Here is a 24,704-nt window from a genome sequence, read left to right as displayed (position 1 = left end):
TTTAGCTATTAAATAGAAAAACTGAGAAATAATACGACTGAACATATATTTAATAAACCAGTTAAATTACATTTCAAAATTGTGATCACTCTTTTTTTTATATGTCAAATATCTAAATAAGACAAAAATATACCTTTAAAGCCGGTGTATTTGCTGCAAATATAAGAAAAATGAGTAGCTGTAACGAGAAATAGGAAGCTATATATTACTTGTAACTATGAAGCTTTGTGTTAAATATAATGAGCCAGCTACTACCACTGATAAAAAGTTAACTTGTCAACTTGTCCAGCTAAGGTGAGGAATGCTTAGAAAAAGTGAAATCCAGCAATATGCTGATATTTAAAGTCTATGCTTTACTTAATCAGTCAGAGTACTAACCTAGATTTTGTATTTTTGTTTTCAAACACACATCTGCAACTTGTTTTTCTCTGGGACCTGCTGATTTGACTTCCACCTGACCTACAACCTGATTTACAGGATTAATCTAAGCAAACATTATCTCACCTATTCAGCTGGTGTTTGCTTAGATTGACCTGTTTATGGTATACAGTGATGAGAAGAGCGAATAAGACAATCCGTCATCTTTCCTCTAATGCCAAACAGTTAGAGGCTGTTTCTGAGTGACACATTGAGTGAACCTTGATATACATCAGAAAGAAAGAAATCTAATTGTTTTTAACTTTTTTTAGTGATAATACTACTATAAAAAGATCAACAAAAAACTAAATAGGTTTGAAAGATGCTATTTTCTTCGTGGCAAAAGTATAAACTAAGGTAAAAACAGCCCCTAGCAAGTTTTTTATATCAAAAAATAAATTAAATCAAAGTTAAAATCAAAAATATAAAAAAAATCTAAGTAACAATATGTGACCTTTTAATAAAGATTCACATTTTCAGTAGGTTCACGAGGCACATATTCTTCTAAGATTTATGTTCTTTAATTGCTTTAGTTCTTTAATAAAAAATGGAAATGCATTCAGTTAGTATTTATTCATCTTTGTTGGTCAGATGTGTTACATTCAGCGCTTCAGCGTGACATATCTGGGTTGGGTAGAGGAAGTAGAGCACAGTGAGGTCGGATAAATTTAATAAACACCCATCAAAGTTTCTGACAATAAAAAAAGCTTGTTGTTGAGAATAGCTCTGAAACAATCAGTGGTCTAATGTTGGTGTCAGGAGCTTTCTTATGTGTGTTTGTTCTCCAGGTTTCAACCACGCTCTTGTGATCTCCATCTGTTTTGGGGGTCCAGCATGAGGGGGGGTCAGGTTGCATTCTGCACATCAGTCGCTCTGTTGGAGCAGTAATCCTGGATACCTGGCAGATGAAAGAGAAAATGTTTCAAATAAATCTGTGTCTGTATTTACTGTGAAGCAGTAGAGTTACACAAGCCACTTTTAATTCCATAGATTTGGTTTTCTGCTGAACTTATCAATTCTGAATACAATTATTTTTCTTCCTCTTTGGTTGGCTGCTTCCCATTTGCAAAGTGAATACTTCTTCTTTCACTGAAAATTACATTTAATCAGGAATAAGACCAGCTTAACAAACAAGTCATCAGAAACAAGACATCGCTAGAAAAGCGAGTGTTAATAAGCATCAAACATCCCTTACTTTTAAAGATTAATAAAAGCCACACAATTATAAAAGAAAGGGTACATGGGCATTGAAAATGAACTCACATTGCACAATCCTGTGGTAGACCAAAGCTGCTGGAGAGTCAGGGAAATCTTTGAGGAAAGAGTTGCCCTCATCGCAGCTTCGTCCTATCCTTGGGTCAAGGGGCACCTTGCCTAACAGAGGCAGACTTAGGTCTGCACACATTTTCTCGGCTCCGCCGCTGGTGGGAGGAAATATCTGTGATGTGTTCTATAGGAGAACCCAATAAACACGAACGTTGAAAGCATTGGCAGAAAAACTGGTCTGTAACCATAAAGCTGCTGTTCTACAATAAACATTTGGTGTTCAGGAATTCATAATTATTGCAAAAATTGACTGTAATATTTGCAATTTACCACACAATCCTACTGGCGACTGCAAGTGCCATCAAAATCTTTTACTCCCTCCCTCCCTTCATTTATCTCTCTGTCCATCCAAAAATCAATCCATCCTTCCGTCCATCCATAAAGTCAACCTTCTATCAGTTGAGACCCATGACCTCAGACTTAAATGAGTTGAGTCCTACCCCAACAGCACAGTCAGCAGGGCAGTAGGGTCTGTCTGCTGATGGTTTATTACCAAACCTTTAGTTTAATAAGGAATGACTTCTGAATGGCAGAAAATCTCAGAATCGTAGTTAAGGCTAAATTTCAGGTTGCCCAAATAAATACAGAAAATAACAGAAATCTACAAAGAGAACAAAATAAAGAGAACCTAAAAGCACACACATTACATGGCAGCTATGTTGGCATACTGAGGCACATTTGGTTGTGAACACTTTACATTGGGTCCTTCTAATCAAACTAAGCTGAGGCTGATCGATGGGATTTGGAAGAAGAGAACACAGTAGCCTACTCTATGGAGGGTCTAGTTACAAATACAGTTTCATTTTCCTGTGCTTGTTTACCTCAGCTACTTCCTGAAGTCTAATCTTCCTCCTGCGTCCAGTTTTATTTATAGGAATTTTAAAACATAGAATTAACCCTTTAAAATTCACAAGGAAAACCTGAATCTGCTTCAATTGCGTAACAATGTTTTGCATTTGCCAGCCACCTTGCATTTGGGACACACAAAGCCGCTCATGTTCTCCACCACTCCGATGATGGGCAGCTTAACCTTCTGACAGAATCTGATTTCCTTTCGCACATCCTGCAACGACACCTCCTACGAATGGACAGGAAGAGAGAGAAACAGAAGCCTTTAGACACAAAGGGAAAGAAAGTTGAGGGTGGGAGCTCAGGTAATGACATCGGACGAAGCGCTAATAAACTGCAGCTTTTGTTTGTGAAATTGTCAAAATGGTTAATAAAGAAAGCGACTGGCTAAGTTTTTACTTCAATGAAACAACCCTTTTCCCCTTTTCTTTTTTGGGTATTTCCAGTCTGGTATTTGTCTGGTACTGGTTAGGCGATAACCTGAGGAATGAGGAAGTGTTTGGCTTTTGGTCTGATCTCACAGCTGAAAGCAAGTTAGGCATCAGGAAATGTTGCCTAACTTGTACAATCTGTTTGTTTACAGCCAGAAACCCGAGAGAAACAGCTCTTTAATCTTACACGAACATTAGGAACATTTGACGTGCATTTGTCTTCATTTGTGGCTCACACTGGCTGGAATAAAAAGATCTTACAACATTTACTGTCCTCACATCTTATCCACAACAGAAGGAAAACAGCAGCAGGGATCTTGCAACCACCTTTAATTTATATTCTGTATAAATGTATAACATGTTAGTGTGTTCCCTTACCAGTTTCCCTTTTAGGTCTTGCCCTGCTTTGACATTTTATCCACAGATCTAACCTGCTGCAACAGGAAGTGAGTTGACTAATTCACAGCCACTTACTATTGTGTGATTCTTTAAAACAAATGCTGTCTGAGTTCCTTCAGGACAGTTCTTTAATGTAAGGATGGTGCTGCCAACATTTACCTCTTTTTAACTTTTTTATGTTGACTCATGTTGGGACCACACAGCCATGGGTGTTCAACACTAAAACTCCGGTACATACTTTCCTGGAACCTTTCAAAATAAAGTGCATTAACCTTCTTCCAGCACAGCCAGGAAATGGGGTAACTGCGGACTTCCTGTGGCGCCAATACCCAAATAAAAGCCCCACCTTTCCACAAGTCTTCCTCTTCCAAACCGATGACCATCGGGTCAGGAGGGAACACAGCGCGCTGAATGTCTTTTGCTGGCAAAAGGACATAAATTCAACTGGACCCAAGGACCGATCATTTGCAAAAGTTAAGTAGAATGAAATACTGTCTGTGTATCCGGTATTTTCATTCATGAACGGAGAAATTAAGGTGTAAGAGTTGCTTACATTTTCTCTTCGAGGCCCCACAGAAGCAAACGGTGTTCCGAGAGAAGCTGTTTCGACAAGCCGAGTCTGGAGGAAAGACGACGGCCGCAACCGTGTTTACGGTAGCGAACAGCTGGTCACCTTCTGATCGGGAGAAACTGAGGAAGTTAGCGGGAAGCTAACTCTTTGTTCACGACGGATATCTTCTTCAAACTTCGCCTTGGGACGACATTCCCTCAACAACTTCAGAGGTTGGGGTTTGGGCAGATTAACAGATTGGTTTAGGATGAAATGATCTAAACGTTTTCATGTTATGAAGTTTGTTTTGTGGAACTCGGCTATCTTGGTGCTAGCATGCTACTTGTAGCACCCAGGCCGGTTCGTGTTCTTTGTATGTTTTAAAGCTAAGATAAACTTTATTAAAAGGGTGGTTTTAACCAGAACATTGCTCATAACGCGCCGTCAGCGCTTATGCATTTTAACCCTGGTATTTTAAAGGTATGTGTTGATTCTGGCGCTAAGCTATCTCTAGCTTAGCACTTTAGCTAGCTTCTTTGTTAGCCCAACGGCCAGCCGGTAAGAACACGTGTGCTAGCATTAAGGCTAGTCAACAGAAAGGTTGTTAGTTTTCAAGCTAGTGAATAATAGTCCCCGAACATCATTTACTAAAGTTGATAACTAAGTAAACACCATTAAGCCCCATTTCTCCAGAAAGATTTGGCTCTTTTCCAAAATACTCAATAATATTTCTTCAAATATTATTTTAATAAATACAGGCAGCTAATGAGACACCGTTGAGAATTAGTCATCCAGGAGGTTGGTTTTATTCAGCAGATCATTATTTAAAACATTATTTTATTAAAATAATATTTAATCTGATCTTGCATTGTGAAGGGTTGTCTAAAGGTTGCTGATTATTTTCTAAGTTAGTTCCAAAACTAACTTAACTTCACTTCCAGATTCTTCAAGATAATCCGTGGTTCTCAAACATAAACATTGCATGGTAATGTTGCATCACTCTTTTTGGTCATGATTTCTAATCATCTTTAATCAACTTGTTTATATTGTACATAGTCCATTAGTTGTCATTATTCTTTAATTCTGCTTGGTAGTTTAGTTGGATTGTTTTAGCATAGTAAAGAGTTTGTTGATTGAAATATGTTTGACTTTGAGTTGACTTATTTTTGTTAATAAATTCTTGTACTTTAAGAAATTGTGTGAATTCATTCCATATGTGTGCAGAGTTTATGCTGTTCAATAATGCCTGAGCTCGTCTCACACCTTTCTATTCTGTCCTAATACCATCGCCTTAATGGGGCTGGTATTCACAGGACAATCCTTAACAGACCGGAATATTATTATAAAATATTAATATTAAAATGTTAATATTAAATAATATTCTCAAATTCATATTTACAACATAGTGGCGTCCCTGGGTGGGCATTATCATGAACAGCTTGCACTGTACATAAACGTGAATGAATAAAACCACAACTGCACATTATTGATGTACCAAGTGATTAGCTTAAAACCAGCTATCACTGGTCACAATAGGACTCAAAACATCAGAGTTCTAACATCAGATGTCACTGATTATATTTAAGAAAACATTATAACTCGTGACACTCCAGGAGTTCACAAATTTAGACTTTTGTCAAAATTAATAACTCCAATGTCTCCGTGGTAGTAACAATCAACTCTGCTACATAGGCAAAATTTTAGATGTTCTGACTCAGTCTGGTTTCTTCTGTGTAAGCAATAACTTGAGACTTGGTTTAACTTCAGTTAACCTCACTGTCCAGACAGTTGCTGCACATCTGGATCCAGAGGCTGTGTTTGTGTAAGACCACAATTGGAAACTGAATTTACTTTGCAGTTAATTTCAATATCTGACCTAATTTTGATGCGTGTATCCATTCAGGAACTTTATAGTTTGTTTTATGGTTTGAAAGAACATGACTTTTGACAGATTAAATCCCAAATTTAAACTAATCACCCTGCCATAAAGGGGGGTGAATCAAAAGTCAAATTGCAATTATTACACTTAGGAGGTGTAGCAATTTTCTTTTCCCTTTGCATTTTAAACAAAATTCCTTTAAAGGTTAAGAGTAGTGTCTAATCACTAGTTCTCCCAAAGAAAGGTGAAAAATTAACTCTAAAATCACAAATATCCTTAGAGAAAGGAGTAGCATTATAACACTTGGAGCATAGTGTTATCATAAGTCACAGGTTGAATGATCAACTGGTGCATCCATTTTACAATCAAATGTTTCCAATATATGTATAGTCAGATATACATATATAGCTGGACATACATTTGTTAGATGTTGTTGCTTTTAGCAACATTCTCATAACTTTGTTGTTGTTTTGTAGTGTCTGCCAGAATAATGGAATTAAACTCCATTATGAATTCAGCAGACGTGGAGATGCAGAAGGTGGTGGTTGCTGATCTCATCCGTTTGTCTCCAGATGAGCGGGATGTTTTAAATCAGTTTGACCTTGCCACATGTGATCAAAGGATTCAGGAGTTGGTAAACTTCATTAAGTATCCGACTGGAGATGCTCTGATTTCAGATGTTCTTTGTCAGCTTACCTTGTTGTATCAGCAGAAATCACAACTGGAAGCTAAAAGATATTCTCAGTTACAGGCTGACCATCAGATGGCCCTTCAAAGAGAGAATGCTGCAAAGCTTGAGCTCTCAAAAGCTGAGGAGAGGACCAAGAAAGCTGAAGCAAAGTTAGTGGACCTGAAGGCAGATGAGCTCAAGAAAGCTTCATCCCTAAAGGGGGGACAGACCCCCACCTCTCAGGTACCCAATTTGCATTTTCACTCACAGCAGCTGCAGCAGCCACAGCAGGGGGGAGACTCAGACAGCAGGCATCCTGCACCTAGGTCAGAGCCTCCCCCTCCTAAATTCAGCCAAAGTGTCCAACTTACTTCCACAGACCTTAACCGAAATGTTGGAAGTCAGATGGTCCCCAGTGGTTTCCTGCCAAACCCCAGTGCAGTGAACAACCACCAAGATGACCAAGTGCCGGACTCAGCGTGCACAAGTGGCCCGATTCAGTGGGAGGAGCACTCTTCCAGCCTGATCGGCACCCCTCTCCTTTCTGACTCTGTGTCGACCCCTAGGGACCAGGAGAGAAGCACATGGTTCTCGGGTGACTCAATCCAACCTGACCCAGCACCACTTGCACGAGTCCATTCATTACAAAGCTCTCATTTAAATCATGAGAAAACTTGTTTCCTTCCCCAGAGGTTTTGTCATGATCTTCCACCATTTCATGAACTTAACCAGCATGACTTCTCAGATGGACGTGGTCCACCTTGGGAGCATGGTGTCCGTTTCAAACAGCTTGAATCCCTTGCTAAGGACATAGAAGTTTTTGATCCAGGTAGCCAGGAGTCAAATATTGATGCTTACCTGTGTGAGGTTGAACATTGTCTTCTTGACTTGCGTTTTCCTTCTGATCGTGAGAAGCTGAGGCTTATTTGGAAAACAACAGCTAAGAGTGTTCATGCGTTCATAAAAACTCTTCCTCCAGAAATTAGTGACAGCTATCCAGCTCTTTGCCAGGCTCTTAGAGAAGAGTATTATGTTTACAGAGATTAAGCTGCTGCCACTATTAATGCTTTGACAGTTTTGCAAAAACAGTTCGAACCTCCCAGAGAATATTTCCACCGTTTGAAGACAGCTTATTTTCAGGGATGTTATGCTCCAGGTCTTGAAGAAGACCACACGTTTAAGTCGTTGTTTCTTCACAATCTCCACGTTAGCGTGCAGTATGATGTGACTATGCATTGTATAACAGAGAATCTCTCCATGCAGGAGACTCGTAGATATGCTCAGCTTGTGTGGGAAACACGTGTCAGTTCAGACAGAGCAGGAAAAGGCAAAGTTAGAGTGTTAAACATTCAAACTGGGAACAGGCCTAAGAGGAGGCGCAAAGTAAGTCCCCAAGTGATGCAACAGAACCAGGGGGGTGGTAACTGGCATCAGCCAAAAGACAAGCCACCAGTTAAAAGACAAACACCTTTTCACAGTGCAACATCAAACTGTAAGGTTGGTGGTAAACAGTGGAGCCACTCCAAAGATGTCATCACAGAGGAGAAGTTTGAGATGATCTGCAGGCGTGTTATAACTGAGGTAACGGCGTTCCTAAAAGACCTGGCAAGCCGTTGCAGGCCAGAATCAACCCTGTAAATCTGTCAGACAAGGTATGAAGATGGTAAATAATTTCCAACACCCTATATTCTGTTTTAATCTTTTTCTTTCTTATGGTTTGAACTTCAGAAAGGAAGGTTTAAAAGCAGTATTATTATGGTGTGAAAATTATTACGTGACTTTTATTTTTGTTTTTGTTTTTTCTTTAAAACATTTTATTAGTATTAGTCTCTGCCCAAGCCTGCCTCACTCCTGTCCAAACACTAACCTCTGAACCAAAATGGACTGTTGAACTCTGCCTTGCTACAGGAACCCAGTGACTCTTTTCACATGGCTGAGGACGGATTGTTAGCCCCAAAGACTGGATTTCGTCCCATTCTTCGGAACTAAAAGGGGGGATGTTGGGACCACACAGCCATGGGTGTTCAACACTAAAACTCCGGTACATACTTTCCTGGAACCTTTCAAAATAAAGTGCATTAACCTTCTTCCAGCACAGCCAGGAAATGGGGTAACTGCGGACTTCCTGTGGCGCCAATACCCAAATAAAAGCCCCACCTTTCCACAAGTCTTCCTCTTCCAAACCGATGACCATCGGGTCAGGAGGGAACACAGCGCGCTGAATGTCTTTTGCTGGCAAAAGGACATAAATTCAACTGGACCCAAGGACCGATCATTTGCAAAAGTTAAGTAGAATGAAATACTGTCTGTGTATCCGGTATTTTCATTCATGAACGGAGAAATTAAGGTGTAAGAGTTGCTTACATTTTCTCTTCGAGGCCCCACAGAAGCAAACGGTGTTCCGAGAGAAGCTGTTTCGACAAGCCGAGTCTGGAGGAAAGACGACGGCCGCAACCGTGTTTACGGTAGCGAACAGCTGGTCACCTTCTGATCGGGAGAAACTGAGGAAGTTAGCGGGAAGCTAACTCTTTGTTCACGACGGATATCTTCTTCAAACTTCGCCTTGGGACGACATTCCCTCAACAACTTCAGAGGTTGGGGTTTGGGCAGATTAACAGATTGGTTTAGGATGAAATGATCTAAACGTTTTCATGTTATGAAGTTTGTTTTGTGGAACTCGGCTATCTTGGTGCTAGCATGCTACTTGTAGCACCCAGGCCGGTTCGTGTTCTTTGTATGTTTTAAAGCTAAGATAAACTTTATTAAAAGGGTGGTTTTAACCAGAACATTGCTCATAACGCGCCGTCAGCGCTTATGCATTTTAACCCTGGTATTTTAAAGGTATGTGTTGATTCTGGCGCTAAGCTATCTCTAGCTTAGCACTTTAGCTAGCTTCTTTGTTAGCCCAACGGCCAGCCGGTAAGAACACGTGTGCTAGCATTAAGGCTAGTCAACAGAAAGGTTGTTAGTTTTCAAGCTAGTGAATAATAGTCCCCGAACATCATTTACTAAAGTTGATAACTAAGTAAACACCATTAAGCCCCATTTCTCCAGAAAGATTTGGCTCTTTTCCAAAATACTCAATAATATTTCTTCAAATATTATTTTAATAAATACAGGCAGCTAATGAGACACCGTTGAGAATTAGTCATCCAGGAGGTTGGTTTTATTCAGCAGATCATTATTTAAAACATTATTTTATTAAAATAATATTTAATCTGATCTTGCATTGTGAAGGGTTGTCTAAAGGTTGCTGATTATTTTCTAAGTTAGTTCCAAAACTAACTTAACTTCACTTCCAGATTCTTCAAGATAATCCGTGGTTCTCAAACATAAACATTGCATGGTAATGTTGCATCACTCTTTTTGGTCATGATTTCTAATCATCTTTAATCAACTTGTTTATATTGTACATAGTCCATTAGTGTTCATTATTCTTTAATTCTGCTTGGTAGTTTAGTTGGATTGTTTTAGCATAGCAAAGAGTTTGTTGATTGAAATATGTTTGACTTTGAGTTGACTTATTTTTGTTAATAAATTCTTGTACTTTAAGAAATTGTGTGAATTCATTCCATATGTGTGCAGAGTTTATGCTGTTCAATAATGCCTGAGCTCGTCTCACACCTTTCTATTCTGTCCTAATACCATCGCCTTAATGGGGCTGGTATTCACAGGACAATCCTTAACAGACCGGAATATTATTATAAAATATTAATATTAAAATGTTAATATTAAATAATATTCTCAAATTCATATTTACAACATAGTGGCGTCCCTGGGTGGGCATTATCATGAACAGCTTGCACTGTACATAAACGTGAATGAATAAAACCACAACTGCACATTATTGATGTACCAAGTGATTAGCTTAAAACCAGCTATCACTGGTCACAATAGGACTCAAAACATCAGAGTTCTAACATTATTATAAAATATTAATATTAAAATGTTAATATTAAATAATATTCTCAAATTCATATTTACAACACTCATAAACTAAATCAACTGTGTAAACACTTTAGATTGTCCCATAAGAAGATTGTTTTGGCTTTACAGTTAACCTCTAGTAGTAAGATAGCTTTATTTACAGCATAAACTCCACCTCTGTGACATGTTTATTCCACATGTCAGAGGCTTTAACATCGTGCATTTAAAACTATTCATTTATAGGTTTAGTGCATTTATGTCTACAAACATGTTGAAGACAGGAAACATACAATGCAGTGGAAAAGTATTTGATTCCTTACAGATCTCTAAAGTTTTTCCACTTATATGCATCAGCCCAAACAATGATAACCCGACTAAATACAAAATGCAGTTTTCAAACGATTTCATTTTGAAGACAAGACATTTACCAAATTGACCTGCCCCGGTATGTGAAGAAGGAATTGTTGCCTAAATCTAATAACTGGGTGGACTGAGCATGAACAGATTGTTTAAGGTCACGCCACAATGTCACAATTAAGTCAGGACTTTAACTAAACCACGCAAACATTTTTAAACATGTTTTTCCTTAGACTTCCAGGTGTATTGACTGGTGTGCTTTGGATCGCTGCCCAGTTGCCTAACCCACATCTGGTTGAGCTTAAAGTCACAAAGGGAAAGCTGGACATTCTGCTTCAGGATTTTCTACTATAAAACAGAATTCATGGTTGCCTCAACAAGAACAAGTTGTCCGGGGCCAAAAAGAATAAAGGAACTCCAGACCCTGACACAACCACCACCGTGTTTTGCTGTCTGAACAATGTTTTTCTGAATTACTTTGTGGGTTTACCCACACCTTTCAAAACAATCCAAATTTGTCTCATGAGTAGCCTATATGTTATCTTTGCCCAGCAGTGGTTCTCACCAAGAAACGTTGCTGTGATGTCATAATCATCATCACTGGCGCTCTCCTTGGCCCTTTCTGGAACGTAAAGGAGCAAACGAACAGGATCAAGTTCCCTACACTGATTTTGAAAGGATCTCCCCTTATGCAGAGTTTACTGATAGTTCCTGCTGGTCTGTCTGTTAAAATAAACATTTTGAAAGGCTCTCTGTGTGTAGCTGAAATGTCCTGAATGGCCTGAAGTGCGCATAACTAAGCTGACGGCGCATGAGCCTGAACAAGCACAGGAATGATGCGGTTACGTCACTGTTGGCGACCGCACCCTTGTGCTGTGTTTAATGTGTCAAGTATAAATCTATTTTAATGGCTCTCAATGTGTCTTGCTGGAATCCCAAAGCCTCAGAAATGGCTTTTAACCCTTTCCAGGCTGACAGATGTCATAGACTTTATATTTCAACTGTTCCTGAAATTCTTTAGATCGGGGCGGGATGCGTTGCCTTTCGGGATGTTTTAGCCCACTTTATGTGGTCAGACAGGTTCCACTTAGGCGATTTTTTTTTTTTTTAAATCCAAAACCAGATTGGAGTTTTGTGCTTCAGGATCATTGTTGAACCATCACATACAAACATGTGATATGCAGATACTCCATAAAGTGGAGGATGCTGGGACACCACTGTCACTATCCAGAGTGAACATAATTTAACATCAACATGGGGAAGAGAGGCTGCCAGTCAAAAAATAAACCCCTGCTTTAGCTTTAAGCTTGACTGAAGCATAGCAGCTGCTGACATAGACAAGACAAATGCCTTCTGGAGAAAGGTTTTATCATAAGAGCAGATGAAGACTGAGCATTTTGGCCAAAGTCAGGAAGAGGCTTTTGGACCTAAGAACACTGTACCAACTGTTAAACGTAGTGGTAGCAGAATCATGCTGAAGGTCTGTTTCAATGCCAGGGGTACTGGTGCATTGCAAAACGTTCGTGAAACATCACGATGGAAGACTACTTCCAAATTCTTCGATTTTATCTCAAATTAACAGCTTGATGGCCTAAATTGGTTTCACCTTTGAGGAAACATTGCTTTCTGGGCCCTCTTTTTCAGTTTGCTTTCTTTAGTGATTGCCTTTGGAATCTCTTGATAAGTTCAGTCTGAAGAAACAACAATCCCTATGACTCCTGAGCTATAAAAACAGAATTGTAGCGACTCTCTTTTGCTGATTTGTTACTGTTGTGGTTATAGATCAAATTAACCATTAGTTATATATTAACCATAACCCAAACAAACAACTTCTGCAGGTTGAAACTGTTGGGGTCATCCATTTTGGTCGCACATTTTGACATGCACAGCTCAACATACGTCGCAGCTCTGACGTCACTGGGAGTATAAACTGGCTGAGATGCAGAGTTTCGTTGCCATTTCCCGCATCTCACAGGACAGCGCAACGGAGGCGCATATCTGGAGAGACAAAAGCTCGCAGGTGAACCTTTGCTCCACAAGGCCACTCCCAGAAGAGCTTGAAAGCTGGAAATTTGTCTGATACGAGAAGATCAGCAGATTTATTTACCGATCAAAGACCACGCCGACACCCGGCGCAGGTGGAAACCCACAGAGGTTCTATGTCCAAGGAGATGAGTTTTCCTCCTTGTGTAACGCAGTCGACTAAGCGGTTCTTCAACTTTTCCCGTCCTGGACGGATGAGAAGTTACCGTTCGTTTTTTTTTCTTAATTTGATCACGGACGCGTGATTCCCCTCCCCTCATTTTTCGTCAGACTTGACCCATCCTCAACCGGTGGAGAGAAGAAATCAACTTCAAAGTAATTTTGTTCTTTTTATATAAAACCGGATTGGTACATTTAGAAGTCTGGGCAGGATGAGGCATAGTTAAGGTGACGTAGGATCACCTGTAGTTAATCTCAGGTATCAACTTGTTGCATGCAATACTGATTGAAGTGTTTTATGCTGAGCTGTGTTTTGATTTGCTGCGCAGGCGCTGCTGAATCGTGCATGTTCATGTTTTGTCCGGCTGATCTCAAATCAGCCAGGAGTTAAAAGTTAGACGTTTTTCATTCAAAGCAACTGCGGTCTGGGCCTCGCCTGACCACTCCTTTGTTCCAGTTTTATTGCTGGAGATTTTCCACTGAGTTCCCGCCTCAGAGTTTTATGACCCTTTGTCCGAGATTTTGTGCGATCAGCTGGTTGTGGCTAAGAGCACCCAGCTCACAGTTTTATCAGCTGATCGCTGGAATCTAGACATCAACACACCAGGAGGACTTCTCTTTCCATTTAACCCAAATTACACATTCTGTCCATAAAACTGCTGGTTTGATCTTCATAGACACTAAATGCATATATATTTTTCTTTTATTATTATTGTTGTTAGGTAGTCATTTTTATTCCCTTTGTGTAGAATGGTGCTTGTTAGTTAGGTGAAGGTTTTGGACCAGAATAATGGTATATCCGAATTATTTGGCTTCAATAAATCTTCATATATATAATTAAGAGTGCAAGAGTGATTTATCTGTCAAAACAAGGTCGAAGATCCTCCATCTTCGGTTCAATAAACGGTGACAGTTGATGGTTTTGGTTAATAATTTGTAATTATTCAAGAGCTTTGAGCCCATAATCACAACACCAGAGGACATCTCTGATTTCTATTTGTAAGTCATGATTTTTGGTTAAGAAATTTTTTTTTCTTCTGTCAAATTATGATTTTAAATTATAATTCTTGATAAATATTAATTAATCAATAATCATAATCCTTACAAAACTCATTTCGGTCAAGGGATAAAAATCCCCCAAAAAACGAAAAAATAAGGTGGACTGCACATAGATCCCCCATAATGATTAAAAAGGTTATTTCCCTTTAGAGCAGCCAATTATTATTTTGCTAACCGTTTGAAATGTACTTTAGTATTTTGGATTATTTATGTCTGAACCTAAATACACAACATTTTGTATACAATGACAAACCCCCTAATCCATTTTGATAAGAAGCTTGCATACTTCATATCCATGTTGAACCGCTGTAATGCTCTCCTGTCAGAATGGCCTAAAAAGGTTTAATCCAACATGTTAACGACCCCAGAGGCAACCTGTGATGCTCTAGTGAACTCCATGCCAAAGAGAGTTAAGGCAGTGCTGAAAAATAATGGCGACAACACAAAATATTGACCCTTTGGGCACAATTTTGTTTCCAGCTGTTTAGACATCAATGGCTGTGTGTTGAGTTATTTTTAGGGGACAGAATTAACATTGTTATACAAGCTGGACACTGACTATTGTATCAAAATGTCATATCATCAGTGTTAAAGATATAAAATATTTACAAAAATGTGAGAGGTGTACTCACTTGTCCTAGATGTTACTTTTAAAATGATACATACTTTTTTTATTTATAAAGTATTTATCTGGTTTGCCTTTTCTTTCTAAATGTATTTATTTGAAAATGGAAGTGTTCCTTCGCTACAGCTTTTATAGCCTAAGCTTTTTTGCACTTCCCATCCCTAGTTGGAGTTTTGGTTGCATAAAACAGAAGACATGAAAACGCCACACCATTAGAAAAGAGAAGATTGTTCATGAAAACATAGGTTTGGAATGGGTCCAAGAACTGAGCCTTGGGGTACACTTGCATTAATGTTTTTAAAACTAATGATTTCTAATCAGGTAAAACAAGACAAAGTTCCTAGTTTGCCAGGTATAACTTAACCCACACTTAAAATATCTTAGAAAAAGAATCATTTTTAATAATGTTGCTAAAGGAAAGTGCACACAAAAAACATTTTTTAGCATGATAGTAGAACAAATCTTCGCATGCAAACTTGCAATTCATTTCTCGTTATCCAGATTTGCAACATTGCAACATTTAAAAATAATATTACAGTGTGACAATTCCCATGTATTAGCTCAGGTTGACAAGATTAAAACAACAGAGTTTACATTTCTGTGTAGTAAGAGTATATTTGGGTGAACACCCACACCCTCAAAAACTCAGTTCAAGGTCTAAAAGATGTTTATTGTTTTAGTATTTTATTATAGCTGGGAATATTTAAGTAGTTCACCCATCTCAGAGAGAATAAAATAAGTGCTCTTGTATATATTTTAACTACAAAACTTTCCAGATTTCATTTCAACTACGCATTTTCAGAGGGTTAATTCTCTCTTAAAAGGCTCCAACTGGACTTTATTGTTTACATTTTCACTGCTGCTTGGGAGAAATGTTAGTTTATACTGAACTGTGAGTATATTTAGGAAATCTGATGTGATGAATGTTAACCAGTAAACCTGGTTAAAACGAACCTTTTACAACGTGCAATACAATGGATTAAAGGCTGTGAAGCAGAGATGGGAAAATGCCAGAGACTATGTACTTTTTAAAAGCACTGTATGAATTTCAATAAACAGGCTGGGGCTTGAGTTTGTCTTTGCGTACCTGTGGTGTGGTGATGATGACCGCTCCATCCACATCGGTGGAGCTGAGGTACTGCACTATTGACAAGTGCTCATCAGAGGTGCCAGGTGGAGTATCTATGATGAGGTAATCCAGTTCTCCCCAGTCAACATCCCGTAAAAACTGCTTGATCATTCCTGAAGGAGGACAGCAAAAAAACAGCAGGGTTGGACTTGGAAAGCATAAAATCAACACTGCACGCACAAATCTACTGTGACTCAGCCCACCATTTTTTTTGGGTCCTCTCCAGATCACCGCATCATCGGGACTGCTGAGAAGAAAGCCGATGGACATTACCGCCAGGTTGTCTTCCACATACTGCAACAAACGTGCATAGCGAAGGAAAATAATTTATATATATATTACATGAATTCCCTTACAAACAAAAACAAATAAAGTGAACCCTGTTTTGGCATGACTCACCACAGGAGACCAACCAGAACCACTCTGATGAACCTAGACCCATAAAAAAAACCAGTTCATACACCCACTCATTAATATAAAAAAACAAAAATGAAAGTAAAACACTTTTTTTTTTTTGCATTTTATCTGAGATTTGTCCTAATTGCACGGAACGTGGCATAACGTACTTGTTCTCCCTCTAGACCCATGATCCTGGGAATGGATGGACCACAGATATCCACATCCAGCAGTGCAACCTAAAAACAGTAAAACAGAAGAAAAAGTGTAGTGTGTGCAGTGTAAAAGTGTCTGTCTGTGAAGGAAAACGCTTAAAATTACTGTTTGAAGTTAAAAAACTTTACAACAGGGATGACCAATCCTCTGGGTCGGTGTCCTGCATAATTTCCATTTTTTCCTGCTTGAAAAAAAAAATGCTTTACATAAGTGGATCCTGCAGATCTTGGTAACTGTGGCTCAGTTGGTAGTCATCTTGCAATTGGAAAGTTGCAGGTTCAATTCCAGCTTTCTCCTGTCACATGTAAATGGGAAACTAAGCCCCAACTTGCCTGCTGATCTGCATATGACTGGGTGAATGTTGCTCTGGTATAAAGCGCTTCGAGTAATCAGTATGACTAGAAAAGTGCTATATAAATTCAGTCCATTTACTTCTGCTGTGCAGCACCTTGCCACAGGGGCCTCAGTACTGCTCGTCTTCCAAGCCAAACCAACCATACTGAATCCCTATCTCTTGCTCCATCAAAGGTAGCTTAAATCTTGGATGCCATGATCAATGACCAGCTGACCTTTAAAGATCATGTTGCTCGATCATACCGCTTTGCATTGTTAAACACACAAAGAATCTGGCTCTACCTAAACCAACACATGACGCAGCTCCTGGTGCAGTCTGTGGTCATCTCTTGCCTTGACTACTGCAACGCTCTCCTAACTGGTCTCTCAGGCTGTGCTGTTAAACCTCTGCAGATGGTCCAGAATGTGGCAGCGCCTCTGTTCTTTAATCAGCCTAAAAGAGCACGTCACCCCTCTATTTGATGGGCTCAATTGACTACCCGTAGCCACCAGCATCAAATTCAAAGATCAGAATCAGTCAGTTTTAACTTGATCAAATAATAAAAATGATTTTGTTTTTTCTTAATTCTTAAATTTACTAGGGAATCCCACAATTTTCAGTCTATAAAGTCATAAACTAACAGCATGTACTCTGATGTACTTTTTTGTGTTTAGTAAAAATCAGATAAACACTTGGGACATATGATGTGATGCTGAAATCATTAGAATAAATATTCTTGTAATTCCTTCATTATTTGTAGGATTAAAAAATACAACCTTTACCTAAGAACCTGTAACAGAATGTTTTTGTTTTTTTGTTTGTTTATAGTCCATAGGAAATAAATTATAAACGCTTAAAAATTTAATAAAAATAAAATTAAAATCAGCAGGTCAGACATCAAAGACATCCAGAAATCTGCATCAGTCAGAAAAACCTTGAATGGTGCATCTCCAAACCACCCACCTCTGTTCTGAAATACTGAATGCTGATGTGTAAACTGACCACTCAGAGTTTGTACATAAATAAAGGTTAAACAGATACTTTATTGGTTTCCTCATAAGGCGTGTTAATCCATGCTGCAGCAGGGAAACACATTTTCATATTTAAATCAAACAACTTGTATCTACTGAAATAAATTAAAAGCGAACACACTTTAGTTTTAAGTCATGTGTCATCCACATTCCCACCTTTGGTGTCATTAAACATAACAGCAGCCCATCTTAAGAGCTTTAGTTTGGGAATGTATGGTAGTGGTGGTCCGAATTACATAATTCTGGACTTCATCTGTTGTTTGGCATGTTTGAGAAAACGAGTAGAGAAGCGAAAGGACCTTCTATGAAAAAAACCCAAAAAAAACAGGGAAAGAATATCCTCAAATTTTTTTCTTTAAAAGAGCAGCGAAGCAGAAAATGAGACTGGATGTTGGGTGTTACCCAACACATATTTTTGGAACACATACTTTAGGTTACTGTTTGTTTTTACTCCCACGAAAGTGTTTATAATAAAACAGTTGAGGATTTCTGGTAAGCCAACACCTAAGGAAAGATAAAGGGTGTTTGTGGAACCTGTCGGCATAAGCAAAACCGTAATTACTAAGTAGATGTAGTCACTATGTCAGCAGTCATTTCCACATCTCCAAAACTTTCTGTTTCGATTCTCCTATTTGGGTGTAGCTTGGTATGGTGTCTGCTTTTTTTTTCTGTAAGTAGAACAAAAAAGGTACTGTGTTCTGGAGGTTCCTCAGCTATTTCAACCACAAAGAATTACATTTCATTTCTTCTCTTAGTTACATGTTTGTTTGATCAGACCTGGCTTGCAGTGATGGGCTTTTGCACAGGAGCAGTTTCTGAGGAAGTGTTCAGGGAAAAACTTAATACATGCATAATAAATGTGGACAACACAAACTAACAAATGCTAAGCTAACCCTTTAATCTGTTTAGCATTTCCATCTTAAATCAAGTTCTTCGTATTAAAACATGATAGGAAATATATCTAACAATATCCGGCTCATATTAAGCTGTTCGCAGAAGGTTTGACCCGAGATCTAATTAAAACTAAACAACAATGAGAACTTCAAACACCTTAAGGACAAACAGAGGTTACATTATAACACACTGTAAGCCTAAAATGCACAAATGCTTGTAAATTAAATGGATGAATATGATTCAAATGGATTTCTTCTGCATTTAATCTAACAAAAGTGATAAATGCAAGAGTTCTTGTGAATGTTGTTTATCTTGGATTTTCATTGTAATTTCTCCTAATTTGTGGTTTTACAACAGTCTGTATTCACTAAAAGACTTACTTAAACTAATCATCAAATTATTTTCGTTCGTTCGTTCGTCGTCTTCCGCTTATCCAGGACCGGGTCGCGGGGGCAGCAGACTCAGCAGAGACGCCCAGACGTCCCTCTCTCCAGACACCTCCTCCAGGGGGAGCCCAAGGCGTTCCCAGGCCAGCCGAGAGACATAGTCCCTCCAGCGTGTCCTGGGCCGTCCCCTGGGCCTCCTCCCGGTGGGACGTGCCTGGAACACCTCCCGAGGAAGGCGTCCAGGAGGCATCCGGTATAGATGCCCGAGCCACCTCAACTGGCTCCTCTCAATGTGGAGGAGCAGCGGCTTTACTCCGAGCTCCTCCCGGATGGCCGAGCTCCTCACCCTATCTCTAAAGGAGTGCCCGGCCACCCTACGGAGGAAGCTCATTTCAGCCGCTTGTATCCGTGATCTCGTTCTTTCGGTCATGACCCAAAGTTCATGGCCATAGGTGAGGGTAGGAACGTAGACCGACCAGTAAATTGAGAGCTTTGCTTTTCGGCTCAGCTCTCTCTTCACCACAATGGACCGGCACAGCGCCCCCATTACTGTGGCAGCCGCATCAATCCGTCTGTCGATCTCCCGCTCCATTCTTCCCTCACTCGTGAACAAGACCCCGAGATACTTAAACTCCTCCACTTGAGGCAGGAACTCCCCTCCAACCTGAAGAGGACAAGCCACCCTTTTCCGGTTGAGTACCATGGCCTCGGACTTGGAGGAGCTGATCCTCATCCCAGCCGCTTCACACTCGGCTGCGAACCGCCACAGCGCATGCTGTAGGTCTTGGCTAGAGGGGGCCAGCAGGACCACGTCATCCGCAAAAAGAAGAGACGAAATCCACTGGTCCCCAAACCAGACCCCCTCCGGCCCTTGGCTGCGTCTAGAAATCCTGTCCATAAAAGTTATGAACAGGACCGGCGACAAAGGGCAGCCCTGCCGGAGTCCAACATGCACTGGAAACAGGTCCGACTTAGTGCCGGCAATGCGGACCAAACTCCTGCTCCGCTCGTACAAGGACCGGATGGCCCCTAATAAAGGGTCCCCGATTCCATTCTCCTGGAGCACCCCCCACAGGGCATCACGAGGGACACAGTCGAATGCCTTCTCCAGGTCCACAAAACACATGTGAACCGGTTGGGCAAACTCCCATGAACCCTCGAGCACCCTGTAGAGGGTATAGAGCTGGTCCAGTGTTCCACGGCTGGGACGAAAACCACACTGTTCCTCCTGAAGCCGAGGTTCGACTATCGGTCGGACTCTCCTCTTCAATACCCTGGCGTAGGCCTTACCAGGGAGGCTGAGGAGTGTGATCCCCCTGTAGTTGGAACACACCCTCCGGTCCCCCTTCTTATAAAGGGGGACCACCACCCCAGTCTGCCAGTCCAGAGGCACTGTCCCCGACCGCCACGCAATGTTGAAGAGGCGTGTCAACCATGACAGCCCTACAACATCCAGAGACTTGAGGTACTCAGGGCGGATCTCATCAACCCCGAAGCCCTGCCACCGCGGAGTTTTTTAACCACCTCGGTGACTTCAGCCTGGGTGATGAAAGAGTCCAACCCCGAGTCCCCAGCCTCTGTTTCCACCAGGGAATGCGTGATGGCAGGATTGAGGAGATCCTCGAAGTACTCCTTCCACCGCCCGATAATGTCCTCAGTCGAGGTCAGCAGTCTCCCGCCCCCACTATAAACAGTGTTGGCAAAGCACTGCTTCCCCCTCCTGAGGCGCCGGACGGTTTGCCAGAATCGCTTTGAGGCCAACCGGTAGTCCTTCTCCATGGCCTCACCGAACTCTTCCCAAATTATTTTCTTTCTTTTAAATATTTACAACTATTAAGACATTCATAATTTGATTTTTTTCTAAACGTAGTTTCTTCTTCCAGAGTGCAATGAAGCAGTCAAAATTGACCTCTAGTGGTCCAAATTAGGGTTGCAGAATATGATAAAATCATGCAATGACAAAATTATTGTTTTTCTATTTTTTTTATTATAATTACTATTATTTTTGATTTAATATATTGCAATGACAATATCTGTTACAATAAATTCCATATTTTTCTCACTCCTCTCTTTCTCGTTCAGATGAGGAAATTAGATTTTATCGTTAAGCTTCCAAAAGGTCTGTGACCTTTAGCCTCTTAAGCTTTCTCACCTGGACGGGGCATCCACTGCAGTGAAACTCCAGTCAAAAGGATAAATGTATTATTCCCATGCAAAGCAGAATTTCCTGACACTTGGAATGTAACAGCCAACCAAAATTGTTTTCTAAAACAGCCCTTTGCAACATAAATATTCTGCAGTCATGCTACAACAACAGCATAATTATTCTGTTGTCCACATATCTACTTAGCAAAGAGGATCAGAATAAAATCAGTTCAAAGTTGTACATGTATGTCGTACAACTATGAAATTTGCCCTGCAGTGTCTATACCACATCATGCTGGTAATACATCATTACCTCCTTGGAGCTGTCACTTGCCAGGGCGTGGGCCAGGTGAGCGCTGAAGGTGCTCTTCCCAACTCCTCCTTTTCCCGACAACACCAGGATCTTGTGTTTGACCACTGACAGTTTTTCCCCTATTTCTGCAATAGCTGAAGGGAATGAAAGGTTGAGATTAGCGACTTATAATTTTAGTACTACTGTTCAGTACATGAATAGATATTGTATGGGTAAGGTTTTACCTGGGTCAGGGGCCTTGGTAGCTCCAGAGGCACACAGCTGCTGGTTGGGGCAGCCCTGACACGGTGCAGACTTTCCTGCTTGGTCACTTGAGGTACCTGGGCAGTCTGAAGGGATAAAGAGTTGGTTCAGAATCTAAACATGTTCTCTTTGTTTACCTTAAGTCTGTAAATAAAAGCCATCTTTACTTTCTAACTCCTTAACACTGGCATTTTTAATGTATAAGCTTTACTTTTTTATGTTGTTCAGGATGTATAGGAACTTCAATTCCTGACCTTTGTTCCCCCGGGTTATAAACAATGTTCTCCATGACGTCGAGGTCCATCTCTTTTAACAATATGCCACTAGGCTAGATGAGGATCTGTTTTATTATTTTTCCTGAACAACCATTAGACGATCTACTTGAGAATGATGCAAGAAAAAAGGCCCATTCTGTTCTAGCATCACAAACATAAACACGTAGCGTTTGCTGAACACAGAGCAGGTTTAAGTTTCTAAGCAAGAACCACATCAGTGATGAACCATGCGATGTTTAAAGCATGAAAGCTATGATGAGTTTTGTTTTGAAACAAAATTTTGTGCTGAATTGTGGGTTTTTACCGGACTTTAGAATGAATTGGATGCCTTTTAATTTGTGGACTTCAACTATATCCACATTTTGGTTAGATTAGACTATGACTGAGCTTATCAGCTGGAAACAATCCCTGTGGGTTTGACATATGTGAAGAAGCACCATGCCCACTGCCTAGTACGGTGCGGGACCCATGTTGCTGTGGGCCTGTTTCTCTACTAAGTGCCCTGGGATCATTGCCAGAGGGTATGACATTGAGAGTTACTTGAAAAACTGGAACATTTAAAAAAAATATCAGATGGCGATTCTGTCCCCTGTATATAACCAGCGTCTCTTTCCTTTTGTTTCCTGTGGAAGAGATTTGTACCTATGTTATCCGGCATTTTGTGAATTATAATGAATTTAATGTATGCCTTTTAGTAAATTTATGCCATTTTATGTTTTGTTATAGTTGTATGGTGGAGAATCTGGGGGAGTCAAGTGTGTTTCTAACGTATATTCTTCCGAGATGCACGTATCTTGTAACAAGCGCTAGGGGTTTACATTTTTTTTATTATTATATCGCTTTAATGCTTTCGGATATTAACACCCCTAATTCATCTCAATGTTTCTGCGGCTTCTCATTCAGACTTCTCCCTGAGGATACGGGACAGAGTCACTCTCCTGACGTACTATTTACAGCTGTGACGTTTTACATTCAGAGAAAATACCGAGGGAGTGAGACGCTGAAACTCTTCTAAATATCCCGAGAAACCACCCACGACAAAACACTGTTTTAAACCGCACCAAATACAGAACCGGGCACACTTTTTTAACGAATAAAATACATGAAAAACAATTAATTAATCCTCACGCTCTGGTGCGTTTTCTGGCACGTCTGCCATCTTTGCGTCAGTGTCCTGCTGGTATTTTCTTCCCCTTAAACGGTTCCGCGTATCATGGCTTGGGAATTTAAGTTATTTTTTTCTCCCGATTTATTCGTATTGAAAAACAAAAATGCAAATGTCGATGCCATCTATTCCTCTATTATTTTTGTTCCAAATTAAACGCTAAATTTTTGGCTACCTTTGTACACCTGGGCAAAATCAAGACTGTCAGATAGTTTTGCATTATTGTTTAACACGCCAATTAAGTAAAACACACTTGTTGAGTTTTTTTTTTTTTACTTCTGCTTCTAATATTGTGTTTAATGTATAAAAGACTAGTTTATAACTTAAGTTCAAGAGGGAAAAGTGATACAAAGACAATTCTAAAGGAATAAAATTCTCAAAATAATAAAAATAATAAAACTTTTTTTTCCTGTTAAAAGTAAATGCACGGTTTATTTTATTTTTGTTGGCGTCTTGTAACTCAAAACCTTAATTAGCATCTTAAATATGTTAAATTTTTTCAAAACCTGTTGAATACTATAAACCTTAATTAACCTTTAGTGTCCACTAAGAGGAGGTAGAAAATGACTGACTGACTGACTGTCCACTAAGAGGTGGTATTGTTCAGTCTGTTAGCTGTTCTGTATGAAACAAGAGACACAGAGTAAAGACAAGGATTGTTGTATCTCTGCACATTTCTTATTGAGATTAGACGTCCATAGAGGATTAGTTGGGTGAGGATAAAAAAAAATCATGCAATCATTTTTGGTTTTACGAAAAAGCTTCTCTTTGTGACATGTTCTTCCTTCCCCACAATCATAATAATTAAAACTAATCAATAATTGTCAGCATAAGCAGACTGAGCTTGTCGAGATCCAGTGATTAAAAAAAGTGCAGAAAGATTATAAATACATTTTTTATTTTAGTCTCTAAACAGGGACAAGGCAGTTCGTTTGACAACATGGCCTTAATTCAAAAAAAGGAAAAACACTGAAAAGCTTTTTGGTGATATATCTTTCGGTAACCAAAGTCTTAATTTCAACATATAAAAACTTATAGATCAGGCACTTATTTGTTGTGTTCTATTGTGTGTTCTTCAGTACACTCCTCTGTGAAAATCTTAAGTTTGTCATAAAATAAAGCTGGGAGATTTCATGAGGGCACATGCACATCTCTATCCCCTTGTATGCATGTACGTTTGTGAGTTTGCATATGTTTTACCCTCCCCCACCCTACTATTTGCTCTGCGCAAGCCGTGTAATTAATTGTTTTCTTTGTGCTGACCCACCCACCCAGATGTATTCATACAAACCAATGACAAGCTTCACCCATGTGGTGTTGTATCACCCACCATTTCGTCATATAACCTAATCAGTTTGGGGTTTTATTGTAGCCCTTGACTCCGTTTTGAGAAACTAGACGAGTTTGGGATTTCATGGAAGCTATTCAGATGATGAAATAGTTCCTTGCAGCAACAGTCAACATGCTGTCAATCTTTTGTAGATGG

General features: G+C 39.8%; 1 protein-coding gene across 1 annotated transcript; it reads right to left on the bottom strand.

The window, feature by feature from the left end:
• Positions 1–971: 971 nt before the first annotated feature.
• On the bottom strand, positions 972–23,256 carry LOC124862189 (cytosolic Fe-S cluster assembly factor nubp1-like). Its single transcript, XM_047356007.1, has 10 exons — positions 23,182–23,256; positions 21,760–21,864; positions 21,536–21,669; positions 16,387–16,455; positions 16,220–16,252; positions 16,024–16,114; positions 15,779–15,933; positions 2,711–2,821; positions 1,681–1,867; positions 972–1,315 (listed from the first exon to the last, which is right to left on the bottom strand). Exons 1-10 carry the CDS (start codon positions 23,210–23,212, stop codon positions 1,263–1,265), a joined length of 969 nt encoding a protein of 322 aa, XP_047211963.1. The 5' UTR covers positions 23,213–23,256; the 3' UTR covers positions 972–1,262.
• Positions 23,257–24,704: the final 1,448 nt, after the last annotated feature.

The sequence above is a fragment of the Girardinichthys multiradiatus genome, chromosome X (genome assembly GCF_021462225.1).
Source record: "Girardinichthys multiradiatus isolate DD_20200921_A chromosome X, DD_fGirMul_XY1, whole genome shotgun sequence".
NCBI lineage: Eukaryota > Metazoa > Chordata > Actinopteri > Cyprinodontiformes > Goodeidae > Girardinichthys > Girardinichthys multiradiatus.
The sequence above is the reverse complement of the archived record's forward strand: the minus strand, read 5'-3'. Positions and strand labels throughout refer to the sequence as shown.